The sequence below is a fragment of the Epinephelus moara genome, chromosome 8 (genome assembly GCF_006386435.1).
Source record: "Epinephelus moara isolate mb chromosome 8, YSFRI_EMoa_1.0, whole genome shotgun sequence".
NCBI lineage: Eukaryota > Metazoa > Chordata > Actinopteri > Perciformes > Serranidae > Epinephelus > Epinephelus moara.
Genome location: NC_065513.1, coordinates 10,697,346 through 10,711,563, shown reverse-complemented (window position 1 = coordinate 10,711,563; position 14,218 = coordinate 10,697,346). Strand labels below are relative to the sequence as shown.

General features: G+C 41.5%; 1 protein-coding gene across 10 annotated transcripts in view; it reads right to left on the bottom strand.

Annotated features, from left to right (window-relative positions):
• Positions 1–14,218, bottom strand: part of arvcfb (ARVCF delta catenin family member b) — a 264,389-nt gene that overhangs the window by 129,615 nt on the left and 120,556 nt on the right. For 6 of the 10 annotated variants that reach the window (XM_050050468.1, XM_050050474.1, XM_050050466.1 and 3 more), the window contains exon 1: positions 2,337–2,578. The exons of 2 other annotated variants lie outside the window; for them this stretch is intronic. In XM_050050468.1, the coding sequence (XP_049906425.1) occupies positions 2,337–2,357 (21 nt within the window). In that variant the 5' untranslated portion in view covers positions 2,358–2,578. Of the gene's footprint in view, positions 1–2,336; positions 2,580–14,218 lie in introns of those variants that run through there. 2 more of the 10 variants (XM_050050465.1, XM_050050473.1) reach the window with 1 other exon arrangement.

Genomic DNA, 14,218 nt, shown 5'->3' with positions numbered 1-14,218 from the left:
AAACACCCCCGCAGAAAAAAAAAAAAGATGGAGAAAAGTTTGACTGATTTTAATTTTAGTAAGAAATCAAACAGCATCGGAGAGGGGGAACGCTCAGTAGCTGCAGCTGAAAGCCCCGCTAGCTGTCAGGAATCTGGCAGTAACCCGCAGTCTGAAGACAAGACCTCCTTTAGTCTTTGGCTGAATCACTGATGAATTATTTTGTTATTCAGACGGGTCCTTCTAGCTTGCGGAGGAAAAGTAAAGTCGGTTTTCTGATAGACCTTGGCAAGATGATGACTACTGGATTATTCATAATGTTTTCCTTTCTCCTTCACGACAAATCTGTTCTTTTATTTTTCATGAGGAGAAGATGCTACAGCCGCTGCAGGAACATTCAGAGGATTTGGGCGATTCCCTGCTGGTGTAAAGTTCTAAAATAAAGGCCAGTTTATATTTAACTCAGACGTGGTCTGGTGCAGGCTCCCCCACTAATTGAGGGCTATGCAGTAATCTTCAGTGGGCTAAAACTCATTTACCGTAAGCTCTGCTACAGCATTAAGATGAGGTCAAGGCAGATCAGCATCTCTTTTGTCTCCCTTTGCTGTCGACAGTCTGATTTTAAGCTATTGCACACCCTCAGGGACATATAGAGTACAGTATGGAGTATCACTGCAAAGCGTGGCAGCTAGAAGTGGTTCAAATGCCAAATATCTAAATATTCTTAAAGGCCCAACGATGATGACTGAGCAAAAGTAAGAAAAATGACAACTAAAACAACAACATGGACACTGAAATGATCCATTTTTGGCTTGAGTGGGAATCGGACACATAGTGGACACCCTTTCCCTTATAGCACTGCCCAAGCAGGTGCTCCCTCACTGAGGAATGTCCAGCTGAGTTGAAAGGGCCGGCCTGCCGTGCCAGCTATCTCAATCTTAAGGGGGTCACGGGCGGGAGGGGGGGCACCCTGCACCTCCGCTACCAATTTTGGGATGCATCTGGGGAGGACAAACTCTTACATTGTTGACATGCATTTCATCCCATTCACATAACCCATGCAAGGATTCAAACAAGCAACATTTGCCCTGCTTTTGATCCATCGGCTCACACTTGGTGTATAGCCTTAAACTTATCAAAACCAGTGGATGTAAAGAGCTGAGTGTGTGTGAGGGGAAAAACAGCTTCTCTTTTTGGCGCAGGCTCCTACAGTTATCTGGTGGCACTCGTCCACAGGGGTAACTGTTAACGTATTATTATCAGAGCAACGTGGAGAGCTGACAGAATGTTTTTGTCTGCCAGACAGGGGTTTGGTAGCTCCACCCCTCTCAGCCCAGTGGAGGAGAGTGGCGCTGATGAGAAGTTGACCTTATTCAATCAGATTTTTTTTCCTCCACTTTCTCTCTTTTTGGATGTTTGTCTTCCTTTTATTTGTGTGTGTGCATCTGAGCGCTGCCAAGCTCGGCGGGGAAAAGAGCGTTGTGATGGTGTAGGCTGCCTGTGGATGCGCTTCAAACACAGGGAACACTTCCAATAATGTATGCACATCATGCCCTGGTACGCACACACCCACACAGACACAGTAACACACTCGCAAGAGCTAACAAAAGCACATTCCTGCGGTATCTGTGCAAGTGGAAGACAAAAGAGTTTAATGCCATGTCTCTCACACATTTGGCACTACAGCCTGTGGGCTATAAATCCTGGCCTGGGCTCATTCAGAGCCTTGCAGGCGATGATCAGGGACAAACTTTCAATACTTCACTGCTTCTCCCATGATCACACCAGTCATTCTATAGGTAGTACTGACATGTCTGAGCCCATGAATGTGTCACGAAACTCATAAGTCACAGCTCTGATTCACAGTACTGCAAGACCACCCCCAACACACACACACACACACACACACACAGGACCACCACTAAACATATCTCATGGTCATGACTATTTACAGCATGAAATGGTCACTTAGTGTTGGAAGTACTCCGTCCTCCTTACTGTATCTGATATCATACAGCAGCCCACATACACGCATATTACATACACACACACACACACACACACACACACACACACAGACTGCACATCCATGCGTGCACACACACTACACACTCAAACCCTCACACGCACTATCCTCCTGAAGGACATCGATAAATCTGAGAATCTCTACTCTCATGTATAAACGTGGGTAAAAAAAAAAAAGAAAGCTACATAAGAGGTATAAAGAGTGATGTTCCAGAATAAAAATGATAGGTATGCAACAATAAGGAATCAATTAGAAGGAGGAGAGAGACAAGAAGAGTCAGAGAGGCTGAAGATACGATGAGAGGAGACCCGGCAGACACAGCAACACTAACCTGTTTCACTTCAGCAGGCATGGTCCTGAATCCCCCCCTTCGTTCCCGAAAAAATAAAAACCTCCCGGGGAAAGGTGTGACAACTATTTCCTGGTTTCGGAAAACTTCTCCGTTCCCTCCTCTCCTCCTCTCGTCTCCTCACGCTTTCCTTGTCTATTTACGTTTAGTTTTCCCTCTGTGAGCGCAGAGGCAGCAGCTCAGACGCAGGCAGCCATCCTCTACTCAGCTGTGTCGAGCCCGACAGAGTTAGTGCGAGGAATACAGGAAGTGTGGCTGTGAGCCTTTCACAATAAAAGCGCGACTATTACATATCCGCACAAAAAAAGACTGCTTTCTGGATGTGTTGTGTAGCCACTAGCTTGCAAAATGGTTACATTTGAAAACAAAAACAAAAGCAAAAAAAAAAAGAAAAGAAAACAGGCACAAAAAAAAAAAAAAAAAAGTATGGTTCACGAGGGACTGTTCATTATTTATTCTGGGGGAAGTATAAAGTGGAGGCATAGGATACTTTTTAAGCTTGGGGACGGTCTTCTGTTTTTTATTTTTGTTTTGTTGTTTTAATTTTTTCTTTGGTGAGACATATACAACTTTAAATGGCTGTATTACTTATTTTTTTGAAGAAAACACGCCTTCGTTTGGAAAACAATCAGCGTCCCAGTTTGAAAGGTATTTCTACTTTAAAAATCGCCAAAATAAAATTACACCATTTATTATAGCCAGAAACTGTGGAAACATTAATTATCATTGGATTTTCAAATATGTGACGGTCCTTAAACACATCACACGTGACTAATGCTTCTGTCAGAAATATTCGGCGTTTCATGTATTCATGTAACATTTGACAAAAATGAACCTTTTGCACTAACTAACCAGCATGCAAGTGATTTTTTTTAACTCCAGGATTTTGTCTTTGTCACTTTTAACTTTCAAACATTAAAGGGTAAGTTTTAAAAATCTAATAACTAACTTATTCATGCATTTTCTGCCAGTCACTCAGGGAGGCTTTAGGAAACATATTTGTAGCTTCAAGGAGGGTGAAACAGAGAAAAGGAAAAACACCAAAGTTACACCACAGCATCCCTCTCCTCTGATGAATAAAGAACAGTCTATGAAACTATGCCGGTACAAGATAAACTTGTCTCATAGGATATTGAAGTTATTGTTACTTTATCCATCTTTAGAACAGGTCTCAAATTCAAAACACATCCGCAAGCTAATGTTAACCCAGCAATGATAGCTACATACCGATCTAGTTAGAAATCAGATAGCAGCCGCTGTTAATAGTGGCTAGCTAATAGTAAATCCTATGTAACCAACAATACACAAAAGTCAGATTTAAAAGGGTCAGTTTTAGATTCAAGCACTGTCACAGTCAATCATACCTTAAGAGACATAACTTCCTGTAGAACAGCTTGTGCACTTTAGGGACTGTTCTTAACTTATCAGAGGAGGGTGGCTGTGGTTTGACTTTGTTTTTTTCCTTTTTCATAAATATTTTGATCCTCCCCAAACCTAATTTTTCCTGGAGTCACCCTAAGAGACTGGAAGAAAATCCATGACCTTTCCTCCACCATGAATTAATTGTTAGATTTTAAAACCAACCCTTTAATGTTTAAAAGTTAAACGTTGAAGACAAAATGCCTTTAAGTTGGAAAAAAGCCATGATTTTTCATTCTTGTAATGCATACTAGTTAGTTAGTGCACACAGTTTATTTTTGACCAAATTTTAAATGAGACATGTAGAATAAAGTAATTTCAATGACCTATCACTATTTTTAGCTCAGCACTGACCATTGTAGCAAAAGCTTTATTCAAATAGAAATGGTGGTGCGTTTAACACTGTGCTGTGTTATGCAGGTGCACTGCCTTTAAATACAGCAGCAATCAGTTCTATTCTATTCAAACAGGCTTTATTGGCATCATGGGAAAGATACATTTACCAAACATCTACCAAAGCAAGTGTAAATTATAACCAAAAAAACTACTTACAATAAGTAAAGATCCACTAGACATTTATTTATATACACATCACTGCTGACTGGGTAACACCTCTGACACACCCACCAAACAAGAGAAAAAGTACCTCAAAGCACAGCACACACCTTTCACATCTAATTTGGGCAATTTGTCCAAAGGCATGGGAAGCTATGTATTCTTTAAAAATCTGCGGTTAAATAAATAAAAAATACAGTCATTTAAAGTTGTATATCCCTCCCCAAAGGTAAAATGAATAACGTAAGTCCCTCCCCAGTGCTTAAAAAATGATTTGACCTCCCCCTTTTTGCACCACCCCCTACCCCCTCATAAGTAACAAACAGTTCCTAATGTGTGAGTGCTTTATAGAGAGCGTTAACTCATTCATCATTGAATCTATAAGCCAAGGTCATTTTCCCAAAATAGTGTCATAATTCACCATTGGCTGACCATATTGGAAGCGTTCAGGTGACACACACCTTTAATCGATAGTAGGATATTTGTATTTTAAGAGTAGCCTAGTGACAGCCATTTGTTAAATAACTGGGTTTCGTTTGTTTTTTAGTTTGCTGTATTTGACAGACATTTCCCTTTAAATAACAGGAACGTTGAATGGACAAAGATGAGTTTGGATTCATGTAACAGGAACGTTGAATGGACAAAGATGAGTTTGGATTCATGATCAAACTCAGTGGCAGCATGGCTTTGTTTTGGTGGAGGCAGTAATGCTTTTATTTTGAAAGTGAAACCACTCTACATCCAGTGTAATTCTGGTTATCTCAGGCTGGTTTGACACAGCTGAAAAAAGGGACCCAGCTTTCTTCTTCACAGGGATGCTGTCCAAATGTATGGAAAGGAGAGAGATGGAGGGCAAAGGGAGCCGTTGCCCCCGAGGAATTCCCCCTCTCCAACGAATCTTGGAATCCAAGAAAAGGTATGGAGCTGAACTGAACTGTGTGCATTTGCACGCACACACACTCCACTGAACAAAAAAGTTAGCCAGAGAGAGAACAAAAACCTCAGGGGCTGAGAGAGAGGGGGGAAAGAGGAGGTGTGTTAATAGAAAGGAGGGTTCCCAGACAGGCAGCAGGAGCTGGAAGTGTAACAGCTCTCTCTCTCTCATTGGGTCTATGTCTGGCATCTTAGTGGGGTGGGACCAGCTCCCTCTATGCACTCCAGCTGCGTCTGTCTGTCAATCCCTCAACCCCTCCCCCTTGTTGGCATAGAGGGAGAGAGACGAGGAAAAAGAAGAGGAGGTGGGGGGGTGCAGGGGCTCACACACAAAACAAAAGTTAGCCCTATTGAGGCGAAGGCACCCACTACTCTGCACATTTTTACACCCTCCACACACACAGACTCACACATGCACACACAGCTCCTTTTCTCCACCTCTTTGTCCCGTTCCTCTCACTGCACTTGATATAAGGGAGGGGTGGGACGTACGTGAAAGAATTCACATTCAAATATCTATGACTGTGACCAAGACTGACAAGGAATGTTAATCTAGTAACGTAGATGGCAGCTTAACTAAGGACAACTTTGAGGGGACGTTTGGATTTACAGAGAGGAAAAAGAATGACTGGACTCAAAAAAGAAAACAGAGAAAGGAGAAATCCCAAATGGAGGGGAAATGGCTGAGGTTTTGCATTCCACAAGCCTGGTATTTCATCTCCCCCAACGTTACTGCTCCATTTGTTCTTAATGAAAGACCTGGCCCACCATGCACCATTACATTCAGATCTATTTACTTTCAACAGTACCATTAAGAATGCATCCAACCAACATTACCTGCAGAAAGTGGTTTACAAAAAGTCTTATAACTTCAACTGTGGTGCATTTATTTCTCTTATGTGATGGGCAATATCACATTCCATTTAAGCCATTTAAGCATTGAGCGAGTTTCATAACCCTGTTTAAAAATCCATTAAGTGCTGAGGAATGCTCATGGGAGCAGATTAGAAAAGAAGCAATGCTCTTTATTTTCTCTACAAATCTGTACATGCGTGTTTTGCCTGTGTTTAATTTATACTTTTATGTTGTGATTATTGTTTTAAGGAACATTTGTCAAATTCCCATGCCATTTAGACTTAAAATAATATGTCTACAGCCTCACTAGCAGCTCTGTAAAGCTGTACTTGGGCAAAGTGGTGCTTTGAGCTAAATGCTAATGTTACCATGCTGACATGCTTACAATACTTATATATGCTGATGTTTAGCTGGTACAATGTTGTCGATGTAAGCATGTTAACATCTACTAAATACCACTAAACACAAAGTGCATACTGTCCCGTAAAATAAAAAATCATACTGTAGTTGGAAACTAAAAGATGTGTTCCATGTTTAACTGATAAGGGATGTGCTTTGTTACATATTTTTGAGAATGACTTCAGTGCAAATCTGTGGGAGAGAAATGTTACAGGTTAGACTATTAAGGGCACATTCACACCAGGATAGTCCGGGGGACTCGGTTTGATTGGGCGGGGTATGCCAAAAAATTTCACACCTTCATTTGGTTTGGTTCACTTTCACACTGCACTTTTTAAAGCGGACCAAACCGCCTGGACAACGTCACGCAGTTACAACAGCTGCTCGTTTGGGGGCGGTATTGTCCGAAACGACCACTGACCGTTTGCATTTCCCACTGTAAGTGAACTGCACCAGGGTTCACACCACTCCAAATGAACCAAACTATCAGTGGAAGTGGACCAGGGTTCGTTAAAAGTGGACCAAATAGCGCAAGTGTGGATGAGTCCTAAGACAGGACGATTGAGATAGAAGGGAATCTTTGTGATGTGTCATCCCGCAGCCTGTCCTTATGTCATGTTCCACAGAATGCGTTGTGAGTCACTACAGATTGAAAAGGCCGCTGTCGGGTATATCATATGATAAAAACCAAGATTAATCCTCTGGGGACCATGAATGTCTGTAAAAGCTGGCATGGCAATCAATCACATAATCATTGACATATTTCAATCGGGACCAAAGTTAGGGACCAACTTAACAAGCAGCAGACCTAGAACCATGTTGCTGGCATGGCTAAAACACGCTACTGCTCTTTTCATACACAGACAGGTACAACCCACAGAAGCTACAGTAAAAATAGACAGGATAGGTCAAGGTTAACTATATTAAAAAAAAAGTATATTCAATATTTCATTTCAAATAATTCCTAGAATGTGTTCAACATCACAGGTTGGTGATACATACTGTTTCTAGGAATACCTGCCACTGTCAGACAAAAGCTACTGTAGTATATTCTCTTGAGTCTAGCCAGCCCACGCCTAGGCCTTGTAAAGTAAATGTACAAGGTGTATGAATAATCCAGGAGTTGTAATCAAAGCTCCTGAAGTCTGCTTTACTCTGTCAGGACGTACGGTGTGAAACAGATGGTAGAAAGGTTAATGTTCAGCAACAAGGCGTGCTTTGACAGCCAGACACCTCCAATGAAGCTGCATCTGTTAAAATCATGTTTTTCCTCTTCCATTCAAGATGCCAGATGCATAGAAAAACACAGAGAGGGAGACAGAGGAGCAAAAGCAGATAAAAGTAGACTGAAGGCAGGAGCGGCTAGCGGTTTGAAAATATATGTGGCACTTCATTACAAAAGGAGAATGTTTTTATAATCTTCACTTTCAAAGGAGACTTTAATGACATCTAATTTTGAACAGTACTTCAAAAGCTTTTCCACTCTGCCAAGAATACATTTCTTGGGAAACCCTATTTTACCTTAAAACTTAAATAAAGATTAAATATCCCTCGATACACAAAGTGGGTCTGCAAAAAAAAAAAAAAAAAGTGCATAAAAAGTGATATTAAAGATAATACTGATTCTGCTGCCCGAAGTTCTTTAAGACAATGACTGCACAGTGTAGGGGCCTTGACGAAACAATAATGCATGTGTGATAGTCCACAGGGCCAAGATGATCTGCTCTGCTATACCGGCTGACTGCTGTTTATTCAAACAATGGCACAGCTTGCAAAAAAAGCCCTTATCTAATGACTCTTACTATCATGTTTTATTTTCCCCTTGAAAAATGGCTACTCAGCGATGCAGAGGATTAGAGTCCAATCTATTGGGGGGCTTTTGTCTTGCAAAAAGGCAATTTTCCCTTCATTTAGGGAAATAAAGCTCTGTCTAAATGACATCACTTTAGATCAAAAGGTTCTATTTTCTGTTTTTATGTCACAATACTGTAATTGCACAGCAAGGTTTTTAATACAAGTATAACTGGATTAGGCTTTTTCCTAGTTCTTCATCTTGTCATGCGTAATTGGGGCACTGAATGAAGCACGAACAACAGAATCTGAATCTGTCTGAGGCTGACATGCAGCAAATCAAAAACTTTTACACCTTCAGTTTAGTTGAACATACCCTTTGGATTTGTAAGTCTTTCTGTTGGGCGTTCAAAGGTTATGTCTAAAAATGATCATATTCAATCAGTGCCAAATGCCCACCTTTCCGCCAAATTTCACGAGAGACTCTTCTTATTTTTTTGAGATCTTGTTGACAGATAAGTTAAATAATTAGCAAAATAAAATCTCTTTTTATAAGTAAAATTGAATTTTCATATGCCTCTATGCCTTAAAATATCTTTAAGTGTTGGCTCATGATCCACAGTTTCTTGGCAGGTTTGCCACTGCAATCAGCTTCTTAGGAATTCTGTTGTGGCATTGTTGGCAGCATGGCCCCACTGACACAATTGCTGCCCCCCGCCCCCTTGCGAAAATAACTGGAGGTTGATTTTACTGTCTTTGCGAGGTTGTGGTGCAAAGGTAGTGGTAACTTGTGAAACTAGCCAACGTAAGTTATCCATTTATACCAACTATGGCAGCACAGTGTGTTGGGAAGGGGGCTACATGACGCTCCATAGTTAGGCCAAGTTTTGGTGAGGTAACAACTGGCATGGGCATTTTCAAATGGGTGTCTGAAAGAAAATTAGTTTGATGGGCACCCATGAGTCTCCCCTAAACTTGAGGACTTGTTCCCAGAAATTTTTTTATTCCTTACAATCGATAAACTCTTTTAACTTAAAGCTGTTTATTTATCCTTTTTAAGGGAAAGGATAACTATAGCCTACTTGGAGAATAATAAATTGCCTAACATGAAAAGATACATAACACATTAAATAGGGACTGTTGTGGAACTTAATTATACCTATATTAATCTATGGACCACTGATAATTAGTAACATTAGCTGTAAAATATAAAGCCATTGTAAGTACTTGTACAAGTACATAAGTATGTGATTCCTTAACTACCATTGACATAGTTTTCAACTAGCCTATGTACTTCAACAGCATAACTGAATTTCTTAAATACAGTTATGGCTTTTGGTTTTGGTGTGCCAACCCCAAGATTTTCAGTGGCCCTATCTGGCCACCCCTATGAAAGATTTCTGTCCAATTTGCACCTTCTGCTGTCATGTTACTTGGAAAGTAATAGATAAAAACCACAAAGGTTAGCTGCCTTTGTGATTGATATTTATCTGAGATTCAATAAATTGAATAAGTGTTTACACTCCTTGCAGAATGATCTGCTTGAATGAGGCACTTGGAGAAAGAGGACTGTCGAGAGCAGTGCCCGTCTTTTCACACATTCCTGCGCTATTTCCATCGCCCTCTACACAACGAGAATCACTCTCAGACACTCCATGTGAGACAGTTCACATACCAAGCCCTATCATCCTTTTCAAACGTGCCAAAAAATATGAGGAGGGCCCCACATCCTGACTTCAGCTTCAGACAAATTACATGATTTTGTGCGTGTGCAACCCTGTGACACAAAACAGCAAAGGTTTGCAAATTCCAGCCTCTGTGATGTTCAGTCTTTTTACAGTCTGTCCAGCAGTGAAATGTGCCTCAGCCTGAGGCGGTGGCAAAGCTCGTACAGTCAGCCAGAGAGCAAAACCAATGGATGTATGTGTGGTTCTGACTTAATTGCTATAATCTGATGCTATACTACCTACACTCGTCCAATGCACACAGGTAGAAAAGCGAGGATTTACTGGAAATAGCAAACACCAAGATATTTCCTTCTGTTAGCATTAAATTAAGAAGTTAGATTTTAGGTTAATTCCAGGTAAAGCACTCAACTGAGAGTTACAGCCGCCTCCTCTGAGTTGATTCATCTACTATTTACTTTATGGGTCTTGAGGGGACTTTTAGTTGATTTGTCTGCTTTAACTGTCTACAGAGTTTGATCTTTCCAGGAACCGTGAATGCAAATCTGGCATCCGAACTCTTCACATATGTTCTTTTGTATTTTTTATTTAACATTAGATCCCAAGGCCAGTTGACATGTTTGCATGTATTTGCTGAGTGACAATAATATAAAAGCAACAGTTTTGCAGTTTATGCTTTGGAGAGCCGAGCTGAAACTCTGTGATTTGCTTTACTTGGCAACAGACCAGGGTATCCGTGTTGTAGTAACCTTTATTAAAGAACACACTGGGGTGATATTGAAAAGAAATGTTTGGCTCTAAGTCCCTTTGCCATTAAAGCATTTGTAGTCTTAAGGAATGCTCTGTCCAATAAAGTGTGAATTTCCTCCTGCACACCTCCCAAAACAAGGCTCAGTGCTGCTTCTGTTACTTGTTTGATAAGTATTTACATGCTTGTAAGTCATGTAGTAAAATTGTCGCACCAGTATGTTGAACTCGTGAGGACAATTAAATCAAGGCTTTGAAGAACACCTCCAACACTACTACAAAGCTCCAAGACTGTTTTCAATTTTTTCAGTGGAAAGGGGTCAGCGTCCAGCCTTGTTTGGGTTATCCTTCTGGGAAGGCTAAGGTCACATTCCTCAAGTGGCACTGGGGTCTTGTGATGGTGAGGGCTTTATTTTAAACACATGGACAACTATTTAGACTGTGAACATAACTACAGAGCCCAGCATTCATTCAGATTACCATGGTGGTCATCTTCAAGTAGACATTTTCCACAAACTTTCAGACTGAGGCAGTGCCCTTCAAAGATATTGAGCCTGTCTGTTCACCTATGCGAGTACACAGAGAGGATGTCTGGTAAAGGAAATGGGAGCAGTGTTCACATACCCCTCTTAGTGCTTTTAGTGAGCATAATGGTTTAATGGATTGTGATCAAATGGCAGGGAGGTGCACCAGGACAGGCATTAAGTCCACCAGCGTTGGGGCTGATTTGAAGGATGAAGGTTTGAGCCGCCCCAGAGGAATATAAATAGCCCACAGTACAAAAGGCTTTTCTGCTGCCTCCCCGTCAAACCTCTTTCTCCCTGTTCATCTCAACAAGGGGGATATGCGCAACCCCAACCTTGAGTAAAAATTCCTGTCCTTCCATGTCAGGCCCTGTTCCATGCTGAGACCCAGAAAGGACTTACACCCTACCCTCAGCATTTAGCAGTGTGATTCATGGGCCATCGCCTTCAACTTGACTCCTAATGCTTAAGTGAGGTGAATAAAAGATAACCTAGAACGTAAATGGCAGGCTCTGCTTAAGTTTAACTGATGTAGTGGGAAGAAGCCAGTGGTTTTGCTTCTTAAATGTTTAATAGATTTATTAGATTTATAAATGGATTGCATTGTCTTTAAATTACTTTAGACCTTGACATGCTGTCAGAGGGAATCTAGAGCTGAACCCATACACTGTAATAATAATGGATGTAGCTACAGTGAAGTCAACCACCAGTTTGTGGACTTCCATTCTGAGTTCAAGTTCAGCATTAGGGCTGTCGCCATCTTATGTTTTTGCAACCAGAAGTGACCATATTTGGGTGAGAGGCTGGCGCTGTTAAGGAGTGAGTGGTGGATCTGTCCAAGAAGCTGAGGACACTATCGGCAGGGTGTCACTCAAAGCAACCCGCCATTAATTATGCGTGACTTTAAGCCTTAATAAAATGTAAACGGGTGCTATATATTAAAATTCACCCCTCACACAGTTTGATGAACAGGGAACTTAGCTACAGAGACCAAAACTGTTTTTTGTACCAGGCTGTAAACATGTTTATTTCTGCTGTGAAGCTGGGCATTTTAATGTGGGGGACTATGGGGATTGACTGGCTTCTGGAGTCAGACTCAAGAAGGAGGGTGCTGCCTGGTTGAGCCACCAGTATTGGTGGTTATTGGACAATCCACTCTTCCACCTGAACCCCAGTAAAAATGTGAGCAGAAATGTTTAAAGCTCAAGAACATCATAACTGGTAGGGTTGTACCCCAAAGCTACTGTCTGCATCAAAATCTATTATTGGATTCACCCTGGAAGGAATGATTTCCTACACCAGAAATAGTTGGATATGGTCTACACATATTCATTTTCATTGTGTGTGTTAAATTGTTTCCTATTGGTATTATTACTCCTTGTGGGTATGTGTACAAATTAAACTCAGGCCTATTCAACTGGCAGCCACAAACAACCCAGAAGCAACCTCTGAGTGGCCCAGCATACATAAAGTTTATATACTGGTATGACAAAATAGGTACACTACATATTGTTTCTGGGCGTAGCTAACAGGTTAGCCACCTCGCTTCTACACCTGCGCAGTACTGAAAGGCAGGATATACAGATTGGTATAGCAACCCTGCCAGTCATATCTTTCATGAATCAGGGTTTTCTCATGTGACGCAATTCCACCCACGCTTTTCAGAACATATGGGCTGTGGTCAAACTTATGTCTGTATGTCTTTTCCTAATAACCTTTCCTTGACCTCAGTGGACGTCACGTCATGACGTGAGGTGTGTGTGTTTCTGTGTTTCTGTGGTGGCTGTTATTGCCACTTGTATGGTTCTGTGCATGCATAGCATTGACAGCACTTTTTTATTCTGTTTCTGTTTTTGTGATGTGCCTGGGTGACTTTTTTTATTTCAAAAGTCAAACAATAAACATTGCTATTTTTTACCACATTCATTTGCATTTGTTTAAAGTTTGTCATTACTAAGGTTTAAAATAGGCTGCTGAAAACGTCTGGCCCATCTACATTTCCCAGTTTTAAAATCCAGTCCAACTGAGTGACGACTCTGAGAAAACGTGATGTGATATTTGTGGCGAACTGTATACTGAGTTACAGGTAAATATTGCTGCAAGAATTCAGATGCTGTTCGTATCTGTTGAGAATGCACAATGGATTTGTATTCATTTACATCATTAATTCCAGAGGACCAAGTAACCTTTAAACTGCTACGGAGCGTGATTAGGTGCTCCATATGGAACCATGGAAAACAAGCAGCAACATTATTAGAATTTAAATGTGACTTTTCTGCAGGCTGCTCCATGAAACTACAATATAGGAGGAAAGTGTTGTAGGAGGGTACGGGAACAGTGTGGTATACAAAAGTAAACAAAGGAGGTACTTTCACACTAAGGTAATTAGGGTGTTTATGGGAGAAGAAAAAGTTCCTGATGGCACAGCAAGGCAAGAAGACAGGGGAAGATGGAGGAGGGAAGGGGGTAAACTAAGGCTCATTGTTAGGCAGGTGATTTACGAGGGTACAGGGGCTCCTGGGCCCTGCCAGTGGAAGGATAGATCTTCTGTCGCTATAGCACCCTTAGCCCTTTGTTTCCATTGTGCCTAGACAGGGCTGGGGGGCTGAGGGGATGAAAGTGGGTGGAGGGCGGCTGGAGCGATTGTTGGTTGAGTGCTGCTGTGCCATCGCAGGGCCGGGGCCTGTACATCTTCACCACCGACAGCAGCACAGATCAAAGGCTGCACTGTTCCCTCTCTCCAAAGCTCACAAGCCTTTGAAAACTTCCCACAACATTTGCACAAGGGGATGATATGCCTCCGCAATGCTAGAAGCCCTCTGAATATAGCATCTGAATACCAAACGCCAACATTTAATGATACTCACAGTGCGAGAAATTATCCTGAGTTTGCTTTTCAATGCAGCCGTGTGATTGTATGCACCACGAGATGGGATCTGTGCACGTGCCGGGCAGC